The following is a 25101-nucleotide window of genomic DNA, read 5'->3' as shown; positions in this document are numbered from 1 at the left end:
CTTTGCTGCTGGGCGGGCCTGACCCGAACTTGGGTGGGCCCAGGCCCACCCGGGCCCGCCCGTGGCTACGCCCCTGGATTATACTGGTTCGCAGACCACTACTCTAACCATTAAGCTACTCCTCCAGTTCTTGTGACTGAAAGCAGATTACAGGCATTTATGAGTACAACAAAATGGCTGCTGCAACCTCTAGTGGCAGTATTGCGGTATTTGGTAGTACTGTGAGGCTGTTATGAGAGGTTGTGGCAGCCATTTTGTTGCAGCAGGTGCTAAGAGCAGGAGTGAGTGGACTTTGCTCCTACCCACACTAGACCATTAAAGATCCCAAGTAGGCTCAGGAGGGCCTATTGGGACTGGTGGGTGGGAACGGTTTCCTTCCTTTGCTGGGGGGGGGGGGGGAGGAGAGGGATCAGGAGGAGTGTGGATGTTGTTGATGGGCAGGAGGGGGATTGAAAGGGGAGGATGTTCTGGAGGGGAGGCAGTGATCGGAAAGGCTGTCTTTAAAACATTATGGGGCTCCTGGCCAATATTCTGCTGGGGCCCACATAACTAACATAATAGACGACAGCAGATAAAGACTTGTACGATCCATCCAGTCTGCCCAACAAGGTAAACTCATTACATATGGCAGTGGTTCCCAAACCTGGTCCTGGAGGCACCCCAGCCAGTCAGGTTTTCAGGATACCCATCATGAATATTCATGAGAGAGATTTATATTCATTGCCTCCACTGCATGCAAATCTCTCTCATGAATATTCATTGTAGATATCCTAAAAACCTGACTGGCTGGGGTGCCTCCAAGATCAGGTTTGGGAACCACTGACATATGGTATGTGATACTTTCTATGTATACCTGATCTTGATTTGTCCTTGCCATTTTCAGAGCATAGACCGTAGAAGTATGCCCGGCACTGTCCTTGTTGTAAAAATTTCTGATGATGTTGTCGAAACCCCTGAAATACTCCACTCCAGCCCATCCAAGTCTATTCAGCCATGATCAAGGCACAGACTGTAGACGTCTGCCCAGCACTGGCCTTGTTCTCCAACTTCTGAAGCGGAATCTATCCAGTCAAAATCAGAGCACAGACTGTAGAAGTCTGCCCAGTACTGGCTTTGTTTCCCAATTACCCATATTGTTACCTAATCTCCGCTAAGCTTCTGTCTTATGCGGGCCCTTGCTGAATATTGGCGGTCAGCTCCACTTAAATTAGCACCAGATATTCAATGCCATTGCCCATGGCTTGGTATTAAATATCTGGGGCTAATTTAGCCGGCGATAGTGTTTAAAAAAAGATATGACCACCACCAACTGAATATTGGCCCATTAGATTTTTTTTTGATTCAATAATAACACAATGTACAACCAACCCTGTAGGTAAAAAGATGGTGCAAGTATTGATTTCATGCCTAATCAAACTACTGTAAATTAGTGATTTGAAGATTCAAGTAGATGAGTTCTTTAGGTTCTATATACAAACATGTTTTAAATTTATTCAAATGGTAACGTATATATGAATGATTTTGCAGTAGGGAAAGGCTATTCTTAGGTGGGATAATACTTAGGTGTAAATATTTTATTAACTCCTTCCCTAAATCTTTATTGGATGATTGAATTGTGAATATGAATTTCCAGTCCGTGTAAGAAGACCTTTGGGCTCACCTGATTGGCCATTTATTTTGTGTAAACTACTATAAACACACAAAAGCTCTTAGTTAAACTTTCTTTTAATAATTGAAATTGGGATATTTCAGGAGGCACCATCTATGTGAATCACTGCTATGATGCATCTTCTGTTCTGTTGTAAGTGTTCTCTGACACAGAGCCATGGTTCAGCACTAAGCACTTTCATCAGGAGTCTGTCTTCAAGTGTGTATAATATGAGAGAGCTGTACGTTGAAATGACCCTTCAGTGGCTAAAATGCACATCGTGATCAGACTGTAAACTATTCAGCATAAAAGCATTGAGAAAAAGCTTTTATGCTGAACAGTTTTGCTGTTTGATCACAACACGTATTTTGGCTGCTGAAGGTTCATTTTGACGTACAGCTCTCTCATATTATACATGCTCAAACACAGACTTCTGAGGCAGGCGTTAAAACACATTTCTGCGTCAAGTCTAATAGGTATATCTTTCAGAATAAACACTCTGTACGAAGATCCTTTGACTCCCTTGTGTTTTCGGAATTGCCATTCTTCTACCCTGCACCTTTAGATTGTTGTTACGATTGTAGGGATTCATGTTCCTCCACCCTCATGGTAAATTTTCTCCTGCAGTTTGATCCAAAGAGGCATGTAATGAAAAATAATGTTTGTAACTGATTTATACTTTTATTGTTTTTAAAGATTAACATGCTCCTGAATTTTAAAGACAGTAAACATGACTATCCAAGTCCAGAAGAAATAAGAGATGAGCTCCTAGATTTCCATGAGGATTTGATGGCTCACTGTGGTAAGTTTATCTCTGAAATGTTGTTTGTTTTAAGCACTTTATAATGCAATATTTTATCAGAATTACAGCTATTGATGATTAACAAATATCACTACATTGGATTGCGTGAACCCCTCAATAAAATTGCGGTGAAAAAAGTGTTGCTACTCCTAAATAAAAGTTATTTCATTCTCTCTCCTTCACAAATCTTTTAATTATTTATTTGAAAAATGTAATATACCACCATTCACATAACAAACACACATCAATGGGGTTTACATTACAATTGAAAATCAACTTAAAATCAAGACAAGCCAACATAACACAAGACACAAATAGAAGGGAAGCAAAATAGCACAAGAATCTTAACCAAAAAGCACAAATGTTAATAGCAGAGAAACACCAGGGAAGACCCAAAAAATCCCACCTCCTTTTCAATGCATATCCCTCCCCCATTAACAAAAGAAACCTTAACTATCAACCAGGCATTAATTTCTTAAAACTCAGAGACGATCTCTCCATCCACAAATCAAGTGGCAAAGAATTATACAGAGACGGTTCCACCACACTAAATGCAGCATCAATAGATGAATGATTCCAGTATCGTAGACAAAAAGGAACAACCAAAAAAGTTGCCTGCAAAGATCGCAACTGCCAAGCAGGAACATAAGGAACCAAAAATGAAGACAGATAGCGTGGTCTACCTGAGATTAATGTTCGATGAGCCCTCTCCATGAATGTCTCTCCCCATGTCTCTCTCTTTCTCTCCCACCATTATTATTTTTCTTTCTCTTCCCCCCCTCCTTCAGTTTCCCATTCTGTCTTCTTTCCTTTCCCTCACTCTCCAACTCTATCTCCACTAACATTATGTTGGCTCGCTGACTCTCCTATTTCCCCTAGTCCACTTCTCTCCATCAGCACCTTATAGAAGGTGGGGATGGAGAGAGAGGAAAGTGTAAGGCTTATACTTTCCTCTCTCTCCATCCCCACCTTTTGTCTTACTGCTGCTCCCTCACAGTGTGACCTGGAAGCAGTAGTAGCTGCTTTAAACTACAATGCCTCTTATGGCTAATTGCAGTGTTTATTACTTTCCACAGTGAAGTGTGGGTTTGCTGAAATGATAAACATTGTGTATTCATGGTTCCAGGTATTCTTTATTTGATATACCGCAATATCATATACAAAATCAAAGTGTTTACATTTAAATGTGAGAAGAGAAAGCAAGCAAGCTGGCTGGCTGGGTTCACATCAGGCTCTGCAACTTAGATTAAATAACTACATTTTCTACTTATTTTCTGCTTATTTACAACCCAAACTTTTACTGACTTCTGCTCAGTCTGTGTTGAGGCACCAGTCCTCAATTTTACTCGGAACTTCTTCCATTTATTTTTGGCTGGAGAAAGGAAATTTTTAACTTCCCTAAATAACTCTCCTCATGCTCTGAGATTGGAGCTGGATCCTTATTTACATCTATTCTTCCTCTGGGACAATAAAGAAAAAGCCTACAGCAACCTGCATCAATTAGACCATCCAAGGATATCGGAACCAGAAACTCTAAAGTTCATACCTGCAATCTGTGAGTTAAAAATTTATTTTAACTACATAATCTACGAGCTTGCGGAGCTACTGCTAGTGATATGCAACTTATCCTTAAAATCGAGCATGGTACCGGAAGATTGGAAGGTGGCCAATGTAACGCCCATTTTTAAAAAAGGCTCCAAGGGAGATCCGGGAAATTATAGACCGATGAGTCTGACGTCGGTGCCGGGGAAAATGGTAGAGGCTATTATTAAAAACAAAATTACAGAGCACATCCAAGGACATGGATTACTGAGACCAAGTCAGCATGGCTTTTGTGTGGGGAAATCTTGCCTGACCAATTTACTTCAATTCTTTGAAGGAGTGAACAAACATGTGGACAAAGGGGAGTCGGTTGATATTGTGTATCTGGATTTTCAAAAGGCGTTTGACAAGGTACCTCATGAAAGGCTACACAGGAAATTGGAGGGTCATGGGATAGGAGGAAATGTCCTATTGTGGATTAAAAACTGGTTGAAGGATAGGAAACAGAGAGTGGGGTTAAATGGGCAGTATTCACAATGGAGAAGGGTAGTTAGTGGGGTTCCTCAGGGGTCCGTGCTAGGACCGCTGCTTTTTAATATATTTATAAATGATTTAGAGATGGGAGTAACTAGCGAGGTAATTAAATTTGCTGATGACACAAAGTTATTCAAAGTCGTTAAATCGCGACAGGATTGTGAAAAATTACAAGAGGACCTTACGAGACTGGGAGACTGGGCGGCTAAATGGCAGATGATGTTTAATGTGAGCAAGTGCAAGGTGATGCATGTGGGAAAAAAGAACCTGAATTATAGCTACGTCATGCAAGGTTCCACGTTAGGAGTTACGGACCAAGAAAGGGATCTGGGTGTCGTCGTCAATAACACACTGAAACCTTCTGCTCAGTGTGCTGCTGCGGCTAAGAAAGCAAATAGAATGTTGGGTATTATTAGGAAAGGTATGGAAAACAGGTGTGAGGATGTTATAATGCTGTTGTATCGCTCCATGGTGCGACCGCACCTTGAGTATTGTGTTCAATTCTGGTCGCCGCATCTCAAGAAAGATATAATAGAATTGGAAAAGGTGCAGCAAAGGGCGACTAAAATGATAGCGGGGATGGGACGACTTCCCTATGAAGAAAGACTAAGGAGGCTAGGGCTATACAGCTTGGAGAAGAGATGGCTGAGGGGAGACATGATAGAGGTATATAAAATAATGAGTGGAGTGGAACAGGTGGATGTGAAGCGTCTGTTCACGCTTTCCAAAAATACTAGGACTAGGGGGCATGCGATGAAACTACAGTGTAGTAAATTTAAAACAAATCAGAGAAAATTTTTCTTCACCCAACGTGTAATTAAACTCTGGAATTCGTTGCCGGAGAAAGTGGTGAAGGCGGTTAGCTTAGCAGAGTTTAAAAAGGGGTTGGACGGATTCCTAAAGGACAAGTCCATAAACCGCTACTAAACGGACTTGGAAAAATCCAAAATTCCAGGAATAACATGTATAGAATGTTTGTACGTTTGGGAAGCTTGCCAGGTGCCCTTGGCCTGGATTGGCCGCTGTCGTGGACAGGATGCTGGGCTCGATGGACCCTTGGTCTTTTCCCAGTATGGCATTACTTATGTACTTATGTACTTCTATAACTGAATCTTTTAGATTCCTTAAAACTAAAGGAAACCCTTGCACTGTCTCTAAGAATTTCCATAGAAGTGCTAAGTGCAGCCATTTGTTTCTCTATTTGATGGAAGACTTTGATCTCACACGCCTGGTCTGAATTTACAACTTTAAAAGGTCTGTTCTTTCAGCTATTAAAGCCTTAACCTTGCATTGCCAACTAGGAAGACTGTTGATCTACAGGGTGTACTCCAAAGAGTGGATTGCAACGCCACCCAGTGAAATTTTGCCTAACTAGCTTCTGACACAAAAATGTGTCATGCAAGCATCCCAGTGGTGTGTGGGAGAGGAAACCATAACCCTCACAAACCAAAGAGAAGGCAAAAGTGCAAGAGGTCAAACACCTACATAACAGTACTTAAAAGATCACCATATTGTCATACCAAAGCTACCCACAGCACCCCCAGACCACCCTTGGGAACTATAGGACTGGCAAATGTCAGATCAGCTGCAAATAAATCCTTGGTGATTCATGATGCCATAAATGAACAGCATCTTCACATCCTAGGAATAAGTGAAACCTGGATAGATGAAAGTGGGGGTTTACCACTGGCTGAACTATGCCCAACCGGTTTCAACATCTAACATCCAACAAGACAAGGGTGCATAAAGAGAGGCATGACCAGCAGGAAAAAAGTGCCATTGTATAAGTCTCTGGTGAGGCCTCATTTGGAGTACTGTGTGCAGTTCTGGAGACCACACCTACGGAAAGATATAAACAGGATGGAGTCGGTCCAGAGGGCGGCTACGAAATTAGTAAGCGGTCTTGAATGCAAAAATTATAGGGACAGGCTTATGAACCTCAACATGTATACGCTGGGAGAGAGGAGACATGATAGAAATGTTTAAATATCTCAAGGGCATTTATGTACAGGAAGAGAGCCTTTTTCAAATGAAGGAGAACTCTGGAATGAGGGGGCATACAACATAGTTAAGAGGGAATAGGCTTAGGAGTAACCTAAGGAAGTATTATTTCACAGAAAGGGTGGTGGAAGCGTGGAATAGCCTCCCGGTGGAGGTGGTGGAGTCAAGGACTGTTCCAGAATTTAAAAAGGCATGGGATAAGCATGTGGGATCGCTTAGAAACAGGAAGAATTAGGGGTTACAGAGGATGGGCATACTGGATGGGTCATATGGCCTTTATCTGCCGTCATGTTTCTATGTTTCTAAGGAAGACAGGGTGGAGGGGTAGCAGTCTTGATTCAGGACACAATCAAACTGCACAGAATATCCATTCCCCAGCTACATGGATCAGAATCTCTTTTAATCCAACTTGAAGAGGAGAAGCCAATCTGGCTGCTCATGGTATACAGAGCACCTTGTAACAATACATTATTTGTTTAAGAACTCCTAGTCCTGATTACTCAAGTGACCCTGAATTACCCTAGGCTGGTGATCATGGGGGACTTCAATCTACACATCAAAACCCCAGATACCACCACAGCTGCCTTGCTGGACACAATGACAGTGCTAGGATTTACACAGGTGATCAATTCTCCAACCCACGAAAAGGGTCACATACTAGACCTGGTATTCCACAAAGAGGTGGATATCCCAGAATACTGGGATAACAGTATTGAAATAACACCCCTATCATGGTCAGACCATTTTCTAATTAAATTCTCCCTAAGTGACCACCTGAAACAAATGGCACCTCCCAGAGTTTGGAAGGAGATCAGAGACAAAAAAAAGCTGACCGCTGAGAATTTCCTAGAGGCCTTGGACTATCCACATGTATATGAAAAGACAATAGTGTCAGAACAAGTTGACATCTGGAATACACACTTAGCTAAGACCTTAGAGAAAACAGCACTAAAAAAGGTCTTATGCTCCACTCACAAATGCTCACCTTGGTTTTCTCCAGAACTTCGGATCCTTAAACACGAAGGACAAAAACTGGAAAGGAGAGGTGCAAATCTCACCTGGATGAAGACAGGCTAAACTGCAGGAAGCACATGGCAAAGTACCTCCAAGCCTTAACAGCAACCAAAAATCAGTATTTCTCTCAATACATTGCACAGGCTGCCAATTCAACCAAGCAGCCTACTGAAACCCCCACAACAAAACCAGCCTGCCCAGTCTAAACTGAACTTCAATGATTTTGCTGCATACTTTGCCAACAAAATTTAAAGTCTCCACCAGGATTTACAGGCAATCCCACCCAGTGCCCAACCAGTCAACCAGGGGAGCACAAACTCACCCCCCCCCCCCCCCCCCCACTAACAGAGACAGATGGAACACTTTTAACCTAATGACAGAGGAGAGCCTTGACAAAATCCTAAGAGACCTTCGACCAACTACCTTCTCTCTCGATCCCTGCTCATCAAAGATAGTGCAGCAGGCAAGTATGGGCCTTATAGAAGGCGCCACAAAAATTGTGAACACCTTTCTTTCTAATGGGCAACTACCAACAGCATTAAAAAGGGCAGTGGTTTGCCCTCTGCTGAAGAAAAACAACCTTGACCATGACAAACTTGAAAGTTACAGGCCAGTACCCAACATCCCGTTTCTAGGGAAACTCATAGAACAAACAGTCTATGTTCAACTTAATGAATGGCTAGAAAAGAGTAACTGGCTAGATCCATGACAATCTGGATTCAGACCCGGTTATGGAACAGAAACGGTCCTCGTATCCCAGCTAGATTATTTTCACAGAAACCGAGACAAGGGATTCGCCTTGATGTTAGTACTGCTAGATTTCTCAGCAGGTTTTGACACTGTGGATCATGATATATTGCTAGCACGACTGACAGAAACAGGTATCAATGGAACAGTACTTGCCTGGTTCAGATCCTATCTATCAGACAGGCAACAATCCATAATGTTTGGCAGCAACTCATCACCACCATGGACACTGACCTGTGGGGTACCTCAAGGATGGATACTGTCACCTATTCTGTTCAATATCTACCTGTACTGCTATGGATTTACAGCCTGTCTCACTGACACAGACTATTCAATAATTACCGTGGATTCTTTTGGATTCGTATTAGATAAATGAAACCTTTATTAGAGGTGCTAAAATCTACAATGATTAAGATATATACAATGGTTAGCTATATACACACGATTAGCTATATAAACAATCATTACATCATTGGTCTGTACATCTAAGTAATGCTAAGAGTTCTTGGACCAGGAATAGAAGCAATAATACACTATATACAATCATCACTGGTTCTTACATCATCCAGGCTCTTATCATCAGCTGGGGGGGGGGGGGGGGGGGGGGGTTTACAGCGAAAGCCAGGAGCTTTTTAGACCAGGAACAAGTCTTCTGTGCAGTACGTACGTTACTTACAGATGACCTCCTGATTTCACTGAAAGAAACTCCCCTTTTTATTAGGCTCAGACCTCATGTTCAGAGCTAAGGAAAATTACAGAATGCTTCTCTGTTTAGGTAAACATGGTCACATGCTTTCCAAGTCCATGTGGCCAGGTTGAACTTCCGAAAACAAGAACCATTCTCCCCTTTGCATACCAAATTAATTCTTATCTTCCAACTTGTTTTTGTATTTACCAGGAAAGTTACTTTCGGTCAAAGACAGAAGATTTCAGAGTTCATTATCGATCAAAGCAGGGTTGAAAAGCAATCCTTTACATCTTCCATTACACTACCTCAAGCCACTAGCTGAGCTGATTCGGTCAGTGGACACTCAGTTCTACATCTATGCGGATGATGTGCAGCTACTCATACCCATTGAACCTGACTTACCTACCGCCTTGAATAAACTGATTACTTGTCTAGCTTCAATTCAAGAATGGGCTAAACACAACAATCTTTACCTGAACCCAAGTAAAACCGAGCTTCTCTGGGTCCCTAACACAAGTGAATACATACCTGACATCAAAATCCCTTTTGGGAAGTATGAACTCCCCCTCAAATCACAAGTCAGGAACCTTGGAATACAGTTAGATTCAACACTTACTCTGATTCCCTAAATCCAAGCAACCTTCAAGAGCTACTTCTATATTTGCGACAGCTATGCTGCCTCTCTCCTTACATCGAGAAGGTAAATCTTATCCCAGTTGTGCATGCCACGGTAACATCAAGACTGGATTACTGGAGTGCACTATACAATGGTCTGACTTCAAAGGGCCTGCACCAGCTCCAGTTGATTCAGAATGCAGCAGCAAGACACAAAGAGATTGCAAGCGATGTGACCACATCACACCAGTTTTGCAAAAACTTCATTGGGTACCAGTACAATACAGGGTAAATTTAAAACTATGTCTGATCGTCAAGGCCCTTAAAGGAAATGGCCCCAAGTATCTGAAGCATAGGATGATCCTCCACACACCGCCAAGGACACTAAGGTCCTCTCAAGGACTTTCACTAACTACACCCTCTCCAAAAGACATTACACGATGTGATACCCACAAGCAAGCCTTCTCTGGAGTAGCCCCCACACTCTGGAATGCATTGCCTGAAAGACTCCGCTTAACACAAGACTATCTGTACTTCAGGAAGCAGGTGAAAGCTTGGCTCTTCAACCAAGCCTTTAATAGAAGAAGTAACTAACTTGTTGTTGGTCTCACTCACACACACACACACACACAAGGATTGACTCGGACTGCACATACTGCAGTGGGACATGTTTATCCACTCCTACCCTAACTGAGATGATATTTAACCATCTCTCTGACCTGATGTGCAACTTTCTTCAAATCAGTCACCTTACTTTCTAATTCTTCCTACTTTCTTACTCATCTATATGTTACAACTTTGGCTTACCCTTCACTACCAATTATAATGTTCTATTACGTATTGTGTAGTCATTGCAAGTAGTATACCATGCCATACTTTGTATTGCTACTTGAATATTTTTACTGCTGTAATTGCCTATTGCTCATGTTTGATCTATTCTTACTGTACACCGCCTTGAGTGAATTCCTTCAAAACGGCAGTAAATAAATCCTAATAAATAAAAATAAATTAATTAAAAGATAATAAAACAAAATGAGGCCTAAGTTACAAAAGCATTAACATAAAAAATATTAAAAAGTTAATAACATAAAAATGTAATTCCTAGCAAAACAGAAAAGGAGGGTAAGGGTACACAACGACAATCAACACAAAAACTGGCCATGACAATACTGGGAACTGTGGCCATAAAATGGCCATAAAAATAAAAAAGGTCATTAAGATGTGCTACTGTAAAATGACATCAATATTTTATAAAGGTAGAAGGATTAATATAATTACAGAACATATAGCTTGAAAAACGAACCCAATTCCATTGTTTGTATAGCCCCTACATCAATCTCTGGTTGGAAACCAATGATCTTTGGAAGGCTCAGGTGGTATCCTGTTTCGGTTATTGGTGAGCCCTTAGGTTCCCTGAGGCCCCGCAAGACCTCCGAGGACAGCCGCGCACCCCGAATCTTCACCCGCGGCGACCGCCGTTCACCAAGGGTTGAGCCCCCAGCTGCAGGCGGTCAGCAGGACTGCTGGAACCGCGGGGTGACGGCCGGCCTGGCTGGTAGTCAGCAACACAGTCTCTGAAGGGCAGATAGCAAAGACGGCTAGCACTGAAGGGGAATACAGTCTCTGAAGGTGGCTAGCGGACGGCTAGCTCGAAGCGGAACACAGTCTCTGGAGGTGGCTAGCAAGGACGGCTAGCGTGACGAGGAACACAGTCTCTAGAGGTGGCTAGCAAGGACGGCTAGCCTGAAGAGGAACACAAGCTCTTGGAGGTGGCTAGCAAGGACGGCTAGCGTGACGAGGAACACAGTCTCTAGAGGTGGCGAGCAAGGACGGCTAGCCTGAAGAGGAACACAAGCTCTTGGAGGTGGCTAGCAAGGACGGCTAGCCCGAAGAGGAACACAATCCCTTGGAGGTGGCTAGCAAGGACGGCTAGCCTGAAGAGGAATACAGTCTCTGAAGGCTGCTGGCAAGGACGGCCAGCAAGTCAAAGGAACACAGTCTCTGAAGGCTGCTGGCAAGGACGGCCAGCAAGTCAAAGGAACACAGTCTCTGAAGAATCAAGCTTCCCAGATCCGTGGCGTCGGCTTCGGACAAAAGAACCGGAAGCACTGGACTCTTCCAGCCTGTCCATTTAAATTTAGCGCCAATCCGCCCCTCCCACGGAGAGAGGACCAATCCTGGCAGACAATAGGGGGCCCGATTGGCCAAACTGCCCTGCAGGTGGAGTCCCAGCACCGGTGCTCCAATCCGGCGCGAGGGGCGGAGCTTCTGCGCTGATCTGCCCCTAGCCAGGGTGATGCCGACGCCGGAGCCGCCATTTTGGCCGGCGTGCCTCCTCCTCCGAGGCCGGCGTTCGGTCCAGCGGACCACCGGCCTCGGTTTGACCCGTGGCAGCATTGGCTGCCGCGGAGGTCCGTCTCCGCCCCCCTGGACGCTGCGCCGCCCGAGGGCCATCGCCTGCCCCAACGGGGGCACAGGTAGGAGCGGGAGACATGACAGGTGGCATATAAAAAAACATGCGCCACCAGTTTCTTTCCTGATGGGAGGTGTTATAGATGTATATTTTTATACTGTTTCATTTCATTGTGTAATAGCTCATGCTATTTTGTTTTCTACAAATTAAATAGTATGCACTATTAGAGAGAAATTCTATAAATCACACTCAAAAATGGGTGCCAGAATAGATTGGCACTAAGTTGGATTCTATAAAAAGCATGTGCTCTTTATAGAATCGTGCTTTGCGCCATTTCCTGCACCCTAACCTTGGGCACCAGAGTTATGCCTGCTGAAACCTAGTGTAAATGCTGACGCTCAAGTTGGGCACGGTGACCCCATATTCTTTAAGTACATGCATAACTGTTTGAATGTCCCTGACTTGTCTATGGCCCTCCCATGTCTACACCCCTTTTCAAATATGCACTATGGGAGTTAGGCAGCCAGATGCACATGTAAATTCTAATGAGTGCCAATTAACCTCAATAGTTGTTTTTTTTTTTTGCACCCAATTATTGATGCTTCACAGCTCGCAGTTCAATTAATTTGAGCACACATCTCAGGAGCTTGCACAAGTTTGGGTGCACAAATCTAGGCATCATATATAGAATCTAGGGGTTACTGAATAGCACATATTACTACAAACAGAACAATAAAAATGACAACAAAGCAAAACAATATAATATAGAAAAAAAAAGTAAAATTATTTTCTGCCTGCACACTCCTAGTAAATGTTTCAAAGCTCTAAGATTATATTGCACACTACTATGGAGTTGTTGCAAATGCAAAATGGTTTATTAGGGTACTTCATACAGATATGTCAAACAACAATTGAAAACTCATTACTTTACTTAGGCTTTCCCTCCAGATGGAAGGGTTTTATTATGCACATTCTGTTTGCATCATGGTATTGTCCTATCTCTGCTCCCCTTCCTTTCCCTCCTTTTGTGTCCCATCAATCTAGTTGCCCTTCATAACCCTTGACCTTTTTCCTACCATATTTGATTAAATAAATTGTAAGCTAGGCCTCCCAATGTGTTCATCTCCCCTAAACATTTGCAGCTGGTTAACATATTTGCAAGGAAATGTCTATGTTTCATTTTAACATGTGACTATTTAATTCCTCATTCCACTCTCACACACTTCTAATGTGTCTATTTTGCATACACACAGGTCTCCTTCAAATTGCTCTTCCCTTCCTTCACCTTTCTTCTTTTTCATTCTATCCTGCTTCCCTCCTTTATCTTCTGATCCTTTTCTTCCTTTTCTTATCTCTTTTTTCTCTCTCTCTTCTTCCCTCTCTCATCCCCTTTCTCCATTCCTTTGTCTCATTCTTCTCTACTCTCCCTTATCTCTACTTATACTGTTTTACCTTTTCCACCACCTTTCACTCCCTTGTCTTTCATTCTTTTTTCCTTCTGTTCCTCCTCCATCTCTGTCTCCGTCATTCCTTCCTTTCCTTCCCTCATGGCTCTGTCTTCTGCTCCTCCTTTTCCACTCATATTCTTCTGAGTAGCAGGAGCTCTGAACAGGTGTAGTGCCATCTGTCCCTGTAGCCTGCCTTTGAACAGGAAGTTTGGGGATGGAGGGAGGAAATGTTATGCTAGGGCAGTGCTTCACATCCTCAAATACCCCATGGTCCACACTTTTGACACTGTTGCATGCAGGTTTCAATGGCACTGGAAGGCAAGCAATGATATTCTTTGGAGTGGAGACAATTTTGGGCAACCAACTGGCCCTTGGCCGTAGATCAAACTGGTAATCCTGCCCTCAGTATTGCTTGTTGTGCATCAGGTCACATGTTTACTTTTAGGAACCAGCGGGGCAGTGACAGCAGGTAGCAGAAAAGGTACCCATACTCATTCCCTGCATGTACCGCCTGAAAAATGCTGCATATGTGTTTTTGTGTTTGTAGCTAAAATATAGAAGTTTTCTAATGAATTATTGAATATACTTTATTTCCAGGAATAGAATTAGATGAAGATGGAGGTCATGACCAAAGTAGTGATTCAACAATTTGTGGACGTTTCTTGTACCTGTTAGAAAAAGTTACATACCTTAATAAAAAACGAACAGAAAAGCGAGCTGAAAATGAAGCTAATAAGCCATGTAAGTACTGAACAAAACAAAACAAAAATAAATAAATAAAACAAACCCCCCCTAAAACTTCTAAATTCAACAGATCTTTTTGTTTAAAAGGGAATATATATATATATGATATTGATATGTTTGTATAGGTTATTTGCTGAATTTTGGTCAGTGGAAATATTTATTGTTTATTGTTTGTTTATTTACTATACCATTATTTATTGCATAGCAAAACAGAACAGTTTACAAAGCACATGTTACAAAACCTTTAAAATAATATACATTTAGGAACGCCAATTAAAAGATAGAAAAGAAGACAAATCTCTCACTCAAGAAATTAGGTCAAGCAAGCATAAAATGACATTCATACGTCAGACACAGAGACATGCACTATACTTCACCTTCCACTGCTGCACCCTGCCTACTTTGATTCAACTTCCTTTTTCCACGTAGATGGGATGTGGCAGTGTAAAGGCCCCAATGCTGGCAGCCTGTCTAATGTCTGCCACTGCCAGCCACATTAAAAAAGTATGGAGTACTGCCAGAAAGGGGCAGGGGGAGAAAGAGAGAAATTGGACTCTTTACTAAATTTACTAATGGTCAACTGTAAGCCCCTCCTTACCTCTCTACCCTCATCTCCCCTTACGTTCCTACCCGTAACCTCCGCTCTCAAGACAAATCCCTCCTCTCAGTACCCTTCTCTTGCTGAAAGCCCACCTCTTCAATGTCGCCTTCGGCACCTAACCACTACACCTCTATTCACGAAATCTTGACTGCCCCAACTTGACATTTCGTCCTTTCGATTGTAAGCTCCTTCGAGCAGGGACTGTCTTTCTTTGTTAAACTGTACAGCGCTGCATAATCCTAGTAGCGCTCTAGAAATGTTAAGTAGTAGTAGTATGACTGGACCCCCTTTATGCAGGGGCCCGGGGCAGCTGTCCCCTTTGCCCATTGTTAAATGTAGCCCTGCAAGTGCTGCTTTTGCCCAAAGGGATTTTGAAGATTTGTAGGTTTGTATTTTATTCTGCCTCTCCCTGAGAACTGAAATAATGAAAAGGAAACTGCATTGCTGTGGGCTGCCCTGAAGAAAAAATTTGATTCTCTTATCTGATCTAAATTATTAACACAGTGACCACCCTGCAGTTTTCTGCTGCCCATTTTCAGTTTCTCTAGTAGCTGCCAGATAAAACCATTTAAACCATTTACTCGGTCAGGACTCTACATTACAAAAAAAAAAAAAATCATGGTTGACACTCTTAATTGTGAAACATTAGAAAGCAATCACAGCTATACTGAACTGCCACAGGTGTCACACTACCATAGAATCCAATAGCTTTTAGGCCAACATGGAAGTAAAACTACCCTGGAAATTCTCAGAGCAGTTTTAGATAAGAAGAGCTTCCATCACCTCCCTATACACCTAGAGGTGATGGAAGCACTGGATGTGATTTAATGGTCTTTGCAACAAGAAAATGACATCTCCAATGTACAGTTGGTTTTCTATGCATTTCGACTGAATTGGTGTTATTTTGCATGTAAAGATTTTTATTTTTTTTTTATCATCAGGTCCATGGTGTGTTCTTGGGGGCCACTTTTGTGGCCACTTATATAGCAGAATTTGAGGAGAATTTTATATATCCAGCTCCTGAATTTCAGAATATGGGGTTTTGACATAGATTTATGGGTAACATCATCTTTCTTTTGGTTAGGGTCTTTTTCAGGAGTTCGATTTATGAAGAAGTTGAAATTTTCCATGACAAGTAGCCAATCTTCTATCCCTTTCTTAGATCAAATTATTATTTTTTTTAAATGGAAAGGTAACCGCATCTCTATATCACAAGGATAATGACCACAATAATTATTTGAGGTTTACCAGTCATCATCCATATCATTTAAAATGAAACTTGTATGTTGCCCTTATATGACCGGCACATTGAAAGCTGTGAAGCTCCTAAAAATATTTTCTCCGGTAGTATCAACTCACGCTTTCTGATTTTTGTGTTTCTATATGCACACTATAGTACTGTCGATTGGAAATTTGATGGCATATGTATAAGTGAACCAGAAAGAATGACAGCTGTTTATTTCTCTCCTTTCAAATCCTGTACAGCTACTCTTCAGCTGCTGATTTCAGAAACTATGGTTCGGTGGGCACAAGAATCAGTCATAGAAGACCCAGAATTAGTGAGAGCCATGTTCGTGTTGCTACACCGCCAATATGATGGCATTGGAGGCTTGGTTCGAGCTTTACCAAAGACCTACACCATAAATGCTGTATCAGTAGAGGATACCATCAATTTGCTAGCATCACTTGGGCAAATCCGCTCTCTGTTGAGCGTTAGAATGGGTAAAGAGGAAGAGAAACTTATGATCCGTGGATTGGGGTAAATAAATTATAATGCAAGCAACCCTTGACTCATAATTCTCTAGCTTTCAAATGTTTTATATTGCTATATTTTCTTATAGTCGAGTCTGAACATGCTAAAGTTGTATCCCATATTGTTGTAGTTCAGTGTAGCATAGAAAAAAATTACATGAGTGTTCTTTATTAGCATTCTTAGCATTTTAAAGACAATTCTGTAAATCTTTTTCCACACGTCCAGCATGTATTACATAAGAAAACAGGCTTTTATAAAATAGTGCACAGGTATAGATACATAAAAAGTGGACATGCCACAAGGTTGCACTTTCTGTTATGCAACCTTACATGCAGACATTCTTGGGGCATAGTTTGTGTGGATCTGGCATAAGTGTTCACACTGAAATTATAGGCACATATTTCACCTGTTATGCTAGTATGCTACCAAATAAAGTAGGCTCCTGTTTTCCTCTTGTCATCTATACATAGGCACAGTGTTGTAGAATTACCCCCAAAATGATTCCTTAAATAAAAAAGCTTTAATTTTCTTTTGAAAATGTAACATATTATTTTCTAACCTGTATTCAAAAGGTAGCAAGCTCCACAACTGAGGGTGGCCTGCAACTGAGCAGGTTTGGTAGGAGTGCTTGATTTATGAACTGATCATAGAGTTAGCACTCTCAGCAAGCCTTGTATTATGAGCGTAATGCTCTAGATGAGTTGTCTTCCCTAATTTTTAAGAATCTAAATGAAATGAAGGAGAGCTACCAAATATCTTCCTATTTGATGCCTCAGCACTGCTGATCCATGCCAATCCTCCCCACTAGCCTGCCTTTAAACTGTTCGTTGAGTGTATCCTCAAGGAAGAAGACATTTCCAAATACATTCTCTTTGTCTATGGAAAAATGCTTTGTCCTTCAACATGTGGCATGTCCTCCCATCCACTTCTCCTTGTGAGCTTGAATAGAGAGGCAGAGAGCAGAAAAAAAGACAGAATGATGATGAGTGCTGCTCCAGAGGTCTCCAGGGGCTGCCTCTGGCCTTGGACCTTCCACTGAAGAACACCCTATGGAATGTTTTACCTCTCTATCTTAGGTCACAGACCTCCATGGTCAATATATCTGAATACATACCTTTTTGATGATGCCTTTATGCTACCCTAGGACTGTCTTGGGACTGGGTCTAATAGCCAGGTTAGACCTATTTCCCTTCTCCTCTTTCACCAGCTAATATCCATCTTTCTATCAAATAATGGAGTTCAATTTCCTCCCTACCCATACTATTCTTCCCCTCTCATAATTTCCTTCCTTTCTATCTCTTTCTTATTTTAGTATTATAAGCTGCATAGATATTCTTTTTGGTCTGCAGGATAAGAATTTATTAAACCTGAAACCCTGCTCTAGGTGGACTGTTATTGAATAATGGAAAACTATGTGGTAATGATTCGATGATTTTAGACTTTGAACAATGATAGCAGATATCTTAAATTAAACGCATGAAGCCATAAGTCTCAAGTCCACATTTTCACTAGACATTCTTTCATGGACTCATTTACTAGGTTGGGCAGGACTTTTTATCATATTGTGCTTCAGAACCTTTTTTCTACAGCAACTTGCTATCATGTCTCCATCTACCTGAAGGACTATCACAGGTTGCAGATTTGGAGTCACTGATTCACAGTGTGGCATTTTCCCTGCTTGCCCATATATAATGTAACATTGCTTACTTGTAACAGGAGTTCTCCTTAGACATCTAGTAAATGCAGCCACACTCTGTCCCCCTCATCGTCCCTGCTAATGTGTTTTCTAGCTATATTATAAACTGAGCTAGCTGAGTGGGCTTTTACAGAGCTTTGAGGAGACCTACGTTCTGATATAGGAGCTGTAATGGATGTGTGGTTGCATTCCATTGCTGTCCATGGAGTACCCTTATTACAGGTAAGAAATAAGGGGTCCAATATTCAACCAGCAGTGATCAGCATTTTGCTGACCACCACGAGCGTTAAACCCAATGCCAGGCAATGTCTGGGCACCAGCATTAAATTTCCGGTTAATGCATAGCCAGTTAAATATGATGTTCTGCAGTTAACCGGCTATAAGTTACCACATAAAGATAAGACTAATTTTTATGTGGTCAACATGGCTGGCTAAGTACTGAATATTGGCACTTAACTGGCCAAGTGCCAAACTCCATCCCTGGAATGCCCCCCAAAACAGCTGGTCTTTAGTAGTGCTACCCAGTTATGTTCAGCGTCTCTTACCAGCTAAATGCTGTTGAAAATTAGTGGTTAGCCTTTAACAGATGATTTAACCAGCCAGGAGCCATATCTGAACAGTTATATCACATTCATTTTAACCTGTTTGCTTTTAAAGCTTAATAAATGATAATATAACAAATTACTACATTGGGTAGTGTTATCGTTCCTTTTTGTGTGTAAAACATTGTCATAAAATGTCTAGCCAACTGCCTGGGGTTACCCCGCAGCCACTTAGAGGGTCTATCCACAGCAAAGCTCAGGTTTGCCTGCACCTGCTGCTTGTGGTCTGCACTAGCACCCTCCTCCCACAGACTGGGTCACAACCACCTCTGGGCAAGTCTCACACTCTCAAATTATCTTCAGTGATTTCTAGGTTACTGGGGCCACACTCCCAGTGGTCCCACAGTACCCAGAAAGCACTCACAGACCCAACACACAAACCATCATGATTCTTTAGCAGTTCAGACAGCAGAGGCAATTAACTGAAAATTGTTTATTGTCTTAAAAATATTGAAACTACTATTCACAGCAAGAAAATTCCCCTCTGATTCTCTATTGGTAGAAGCGTCGGTTTCAGACCCTCAGTGAGCTTATCGTAAAGTTTTTAGCTCACTGACTCGAACTGGCGGCTGTTATTTCTCATATAAAGCCTACCTCGAGAATCCTCATTAACCAACCGCTTCTACTAGTCCAAATTATGACTTTTTTTCTTTTTTTCTTTTTCTTTTTTGGTTTCTCTTTTTTACCAGTGTCACTTTATATTTAACTTAAAAGGTACACTTATCTTCTGCTGCTTTCCATATAGGACTTCCGGTACGCCCTACAGCGAGCTCCCGTTTCGCCACTAGCTTCTTAAGGAGCAGTACCGTTTCAAATGAGCTTCCTATACTTTCAGTCTTGCAGCGTCTTAAAAATATTGAACAATGAACAGAAAAAGTGCAATCAGCAAACAATAACAGCTAACTGAAATATGGATCAATTATCACACTAAGTAAACATGTGTTTACTTTCTAAAAAGTACCTGGGGAGACCAGGAAATATGCTGCTCACAGAATATAAAATATAACTGTGAGTTTCAGCAAACAGATCTTTCTCCCATCTGGCTGAAATTGGGGCAAAAGCCAATACACTCCAAATGAAATTGAGCTCCTGGGCCAATCAGAGCGCAGAACAACAAGTTTGAAAGCATACTGGAGACTGCCTTTCCAAAAGGCTTAAACAAAGAAAACAATCTTGGTTCTGCAGCAGCTTCAAAACATAAACATGCACCATTAGCCTGCCAAATTAGAGAAATACACTTCTGTAAATACCCAATACATTTTACAGGCTTAAAACACACTCTGCTGTCACAAACATCATTTAATGTACAGAAATAGATGCGTCTAAATTTGCTAAAAGATATACATAAATGGAAGTATGCAATACTGATGCATAGTGTGTGCTTTTATGCTGTATACTTGTAGGTGTTCATGACAGAATGAGAGCAGGAGTAGCATATTTGGATATATCTATGTCTATTTCTCTCCGCTTATCTAGTTTGTTGCCTCTCTCATCCCCTCCTTCCACAACCCCCACCCCAGGCCCAGCATATCTCCTTCTCTTTCTCTTCTCCCCTCTACAGTCCAGCAACGCTCTCTCCTTCAATTAATCCAGCCTATCTCCCCTTCATGATCCAGTCTCTCTCTCTTTTCCCTCCACTTCCCCCAGGGTCCAGCTGCTAGAATTTGTTATTTATTTATTTATCCATTAACCTTGATCCAGTTACAGATTAACATGCTTCAGCAGTGCTTTAACATGCATTAAGCAGTGACACACATTAGCTCATTAATGAAGTTTAGTGCATAGGTCCTTAAATCGCATGTCTACCAGAACTTTAATATCTATTGTGTAAGATGGCTTTTTCCTATCATATATTGTTGTGTTTCTTTTCTCATGTAGTGACATCATGAACAATAAAGTATTTTATCAACATCCCAACCTCATGAGAGCTTTGGGTATGCATGAGACAGTGATGGAGGTCATGGTAAATGTACTTGGAGGTGGAACATCCAAGGTAAAAAAAATGTTTTTTTGTGAAATTGAATGGACATTTTAAAGGACCTAAGGCACTCAAAATGTACTCACTTGAGTTCTTGGCTGAAGGATTGCATTTACTCAATCAGAATATCTACCAATTTTGTGTTAAAGGGACCATACGAGGTTGCAGTATATTGCTTTTTAACATGATATCATTCTTCATAATACTGCCGCATGTGGTCAGTTATTTCTTGTGACCCCTGACGCAGGCGCTGGGCACCGAAACACGGACCGTGTTAGGTCCATTTAAGTATTATTTCATCAACGTATACCATTAAAGACTTGATCCCTTGATGCTTTTTGTTGTGTTTGTTGGCTTTTGCTATGCTTTGCTCTCTCTCTCTGTTATACAACAAAGGATGTCACGATATAGAGAATAAAACCTGGTGGAATATAATATGAAATGTTTTTAGATATGAATCTTTAGGCACAAAGCAATATAACAGATGGCAATCCTTTTGTGAGATGTGTCAACCCTGGTTAATGCCACTTCTAAGATTGCCATAAATTATATATGCTGGGGTTGTAGATTAATGTCTGCCACTATTTACTGAATTTAATTAAGAATTATGGGGCCCTTTTAGCAAGCTGTGGGGAAAAGGGCCCTGCTCTAGCGGCGGAGCCATTTTTCCCGCATGCCAGGGCCCTTTTTACTGCAGCGGGTAAAAAACCCCCCAGCACACGTGGTCATGCAGTAAGAGAACTCTTACCGCATGGCCATGTGGCAGGGAGCCCTTACTGCCACCCATTCAGATGGCGATAAGGGCTCCCACGCTAACCGGGCAGCATGCAGTTATGTCCGATTACCGCCGTGCAAGCCATTTCTGGGGGTTTTCTTTTTCCCCCAGAAGTGGTGCACACTCGGGGTGGGACTACCGCCGGCGGCTGCATTGGGCCGGCAGTAGTCCCAGAAGAGTGAGCGGTAAACCCACGTTGGGCTTACCAAGGGCCCCTAAATGTTGTTTTTTAAAATTATAAAAACAAATGGTGTGAAATTAACAAAAGAAATTCCCCAAATTCGGAAAAAACAGCCAAATAAACAAACAATGAACCAACCTTTTTGCATTGTATACTTTCCTAATAATCAGTTTGGTTTTAGGATTGCTACAATGAATTTGAGTTAGTTAGACTTACTGGGGCTGATATTTAGACCACAGGAGGTAGCCAGGCTACCTCCTGTGGTTGGCGCTGAGCCCGGATATTCAATGCCAGACTATTTCCAATGACGGATATTGAATATCTGGTTTATTTTTGGCTGGTTTCAACTTAACCAGCCAATATTAAGTGCTGTCTGGTTAAGTTGAAACCGGCCAAAGATAGGTCTACTATTAAGGTGGCCTAATTTGCCGCCAAACTTAGCTGGCAATGTGTTGAATAGTGGCAGATAGCTGGTTACATCATGCAATTTAACTGATTATCTGATAAGCACTAACCGCCAATATTCAATGAGAGATAGCCGACTATCTTCCATTGAATATTTCAGGATAACCGGTTAAGTGCCATTTAACAGGCCAGAAGCTGTTTCTGGCCAGTTAAATGGTTTTAAATATCAGATGGACTTAAAGTAAACAAGATCTCTAAGATATTGAAATCTGCCCCATGCCTGTCTGTTACAGATATCTTGAAAACTAGACTGGATAGGTAGCCTTCACTGCTGTTTGGGAACCATTTGTTTCTAATATGCTATGCAATGTGTAATTTGAATGTTGTTGTCTTCCAGGAAATTACATTTCCCAAGATGGTAGCAAATTGTTGTCGTTTTCTCTGCTACTTTTGCCGTATAAGCAGGCAGAATCAGAAAGCTATGTTCGACCATCTGAGCTATTTGCTGGAAAACAGCAGTGTTGGACTTGGTAAGTAATGATGGAAGATCCATAATGCTTTGCTGTTTGGAGATACATTTGTGGTGAGGATATCAAGTATTTTGAAGATTTAAAACTTGTGACACTGAATGATAAAATGTTAACATGTTTCCCAGTCTTAATTATAAACTGCATGTTCCCTGATATTTATATGAGCCAGTATTGAAATAAAAATCTTTGTGCAGTGCCAGCCCATTCCTGCTGTAGCTTCGTAATTTTACTGTCTTGATTAGCAGGAACAGCTTTTGTTCTCAGACCTAAACACCATGTTGTCTAGCATATGGTCCTGCCTCTGAGCCATCCTTGTGACTCTGTGAAGTCTCCTTTATATTTCAAATCTTGTCTTCAAATGTGATTATTATGGGGCTGAGCCTTATGACTGAATAGTTGATTTTGTATAGTAGAAAATGGGAGACAAAGATTTGATTTATGACTCAAGCTTCTTTTTGAGACTGCAAAACTGTATAGTCTTTAGAATTGCAGCTTGGGTAGTCATTGTGTTTGAGAATTTACATTCTGTGCAGACCAGTAGGGGAGATGCAAATACACAAACTGGTGATGTCCGCCAATGGAGCCTGGTGTGTGGAGCTCTCTTCTAGTTAGGGAAGACTTTTTTTGCCCCCCCTCCCCCCCTCAGCATGCACAGGTCTACTCGTGCTAGGCAGGATTCCCTCCTGTTCTAATCAGTCTTTTTTTCTCTGTCAAACGTTCCTCAGAATTTTATCCAGTCAAAACTTTGTATTTTTAATTTACTCATAGAATGACTGAGGCTAAGAGAGAGCATTCAAGAACTCACTTCAGATCAATTATAAGCTTTCAGCTGATACTTCTGTCATGCCCAGCTCAGGAACTGTTTAAAGGAACAGCCCATCTCTGATATCAAGGCAGTAAAAACGCTCCAGTGTTCTGCTTCCCCTCAGGGTACCCAACTGTCAGCTGACCTTACTCAGGGGATTATCACCAAAAATAAACTAAAATACTGGCAAAATCTGACCCACCTAAGGCTGCCCAGACTCAGACAGTCTGTGGGAAGGATACTAAGCACAAACAAAACTGAAAGCTGAGAGACTTCATTCACCTGACTATGATTCTCCCTCAGTCTTGCAGTCTATACATTCCAAATCTCAATCATCCTACAAAATTAACCCAGATGTGCAATCCACTGTCTCTTAATCGGTTGAGTGCAGTGGTATATTTAAACTGCTTTAGAGGTGTTTACAGGACAATTCTATATTTCTCTGACATACAGATCCTTCAGTTGAATTGCAACCTGTTCCTCAGAATGGTTTTCAAAGTCCTTCTTGGCCTCCATCAGTTTGCTCAGATTCTTTCTGGGACTGTCCTCAACAGTACCCAATTTTTTATTCTTCCAGGTGATGTTTACTCCTCTCAGTGGTGTGCTAGAGCGGGCTCTCACGGGCTCACGAGAGCCGTTTGTTAAATTTTTAAGAATTTTGGGAGCCGGTTGTTAAAGTAGGCCTCCCCATGGCTACTTTAACAACTGACTCCCAAAATGTGGGCTTGGGCCCCCTCCTGAATTCTCTTTTACATTGCTGGCAGTGATGCTGACCCCACCAGCCAAGTAAATAGACTGCTGCTGCTGCTCCTTGTTTCTGACTCTGAGCATCAGGCTGAGACTTTTCATGCAAGCGCAAGAAGGTTCCATCATGCTGTTCAGAGCCAGAAACAAGCAGCAGAGAATGGTGGCAGTCCATTTATTGGCTGGTGGGGCTCGGCAAAGGTATGCCTAGCGTGCCCACACAAGGGAGGGGAAAGAGAGACATGTATTCCCCGCCCCCCCCACACACACACAGACAGAAAATTTCAGGGCTGGCTATGCCCGGAGAGAGAGCCTGTTGTTAAAAATTTACGAGCACACCCCTGGCTCCGCTCATAGTTTACCTTTTCCCAATGCTTAGGATAAGATAGATCAAGATTTGTCATTAAATCAAGAAGGTGAACCTTTGGATCATCACCATTCACCATCTGAGGATCACATTGAGGACCATTCATATACCAAGTTTCTTTTGAAGGTCTCTAAAGCTTTAAAATTAAATCATTCTTCAATGATAAAAGAAATTACAATTTTTTTACAATCTCTAAGTGCACCACAGAAGAGCATCACTTTACCAGTATATCACATTCTTCAGGATCTCCAACTTGCTACCTGGAAAATGTCTTCTTCAGTGCAACCAGGATCTGAACATCTTGAATTGATGTATAAGGTCCATTTGGCTTCAAGTCAGTCATTTGCAGCTGCCTCATCAATATGTAGTGGCTGAAGCTGCATTTACCAAGTATAAACATTGTAGATTTTATGCTCTCGCTCCTAGAAATAATCAAAAGCTCTCAGATTTGGTTGGTAATATAATTTA

General features: G+C 41.8%; 1 protein-coding gene across 1 annotated transcript in view; it reads left to right on the top strand.

The window, feature by feature from the left end:
• Nucleotides 1-25101, top strand: part of RYR2 (ryanodine receptor 2) — a 908577-nt gene that overhangs the window by 375779 nt on the left and 507697 nt on the right. Inside the window, 5 exon segments of the mRNA XM_030194683.1 lie at nt 2345-2450; nt 14050-14193; nt 16283-16556; nt 20727-20841; nt 22585-22717. Coding sequence (XP_030050543.1) covers nt 2345-2450; nt 14050-14193; nt 16283-16556; nt 20727-20841; nt 22585-22717 — 772 coding nt within the window.

This window comes from Microcaecilia unicolor, chromosome 3 (assembly GCF_901765095.1).
Source record: "Microcaecilia unicolor chromosome 3, aMicUni1.1, whole genome shotgun sequence".
Classification (NCBI taxonomy): Eukaryota; Metazoa; Chordata; class Amphibia; order Gymnophiona; family Siphonopidae; genus Microcaecilia; species Microcaecilia unicolor.
This window is presented reverse-complemented; position numbering and strand designations above follow the sequence as displayed.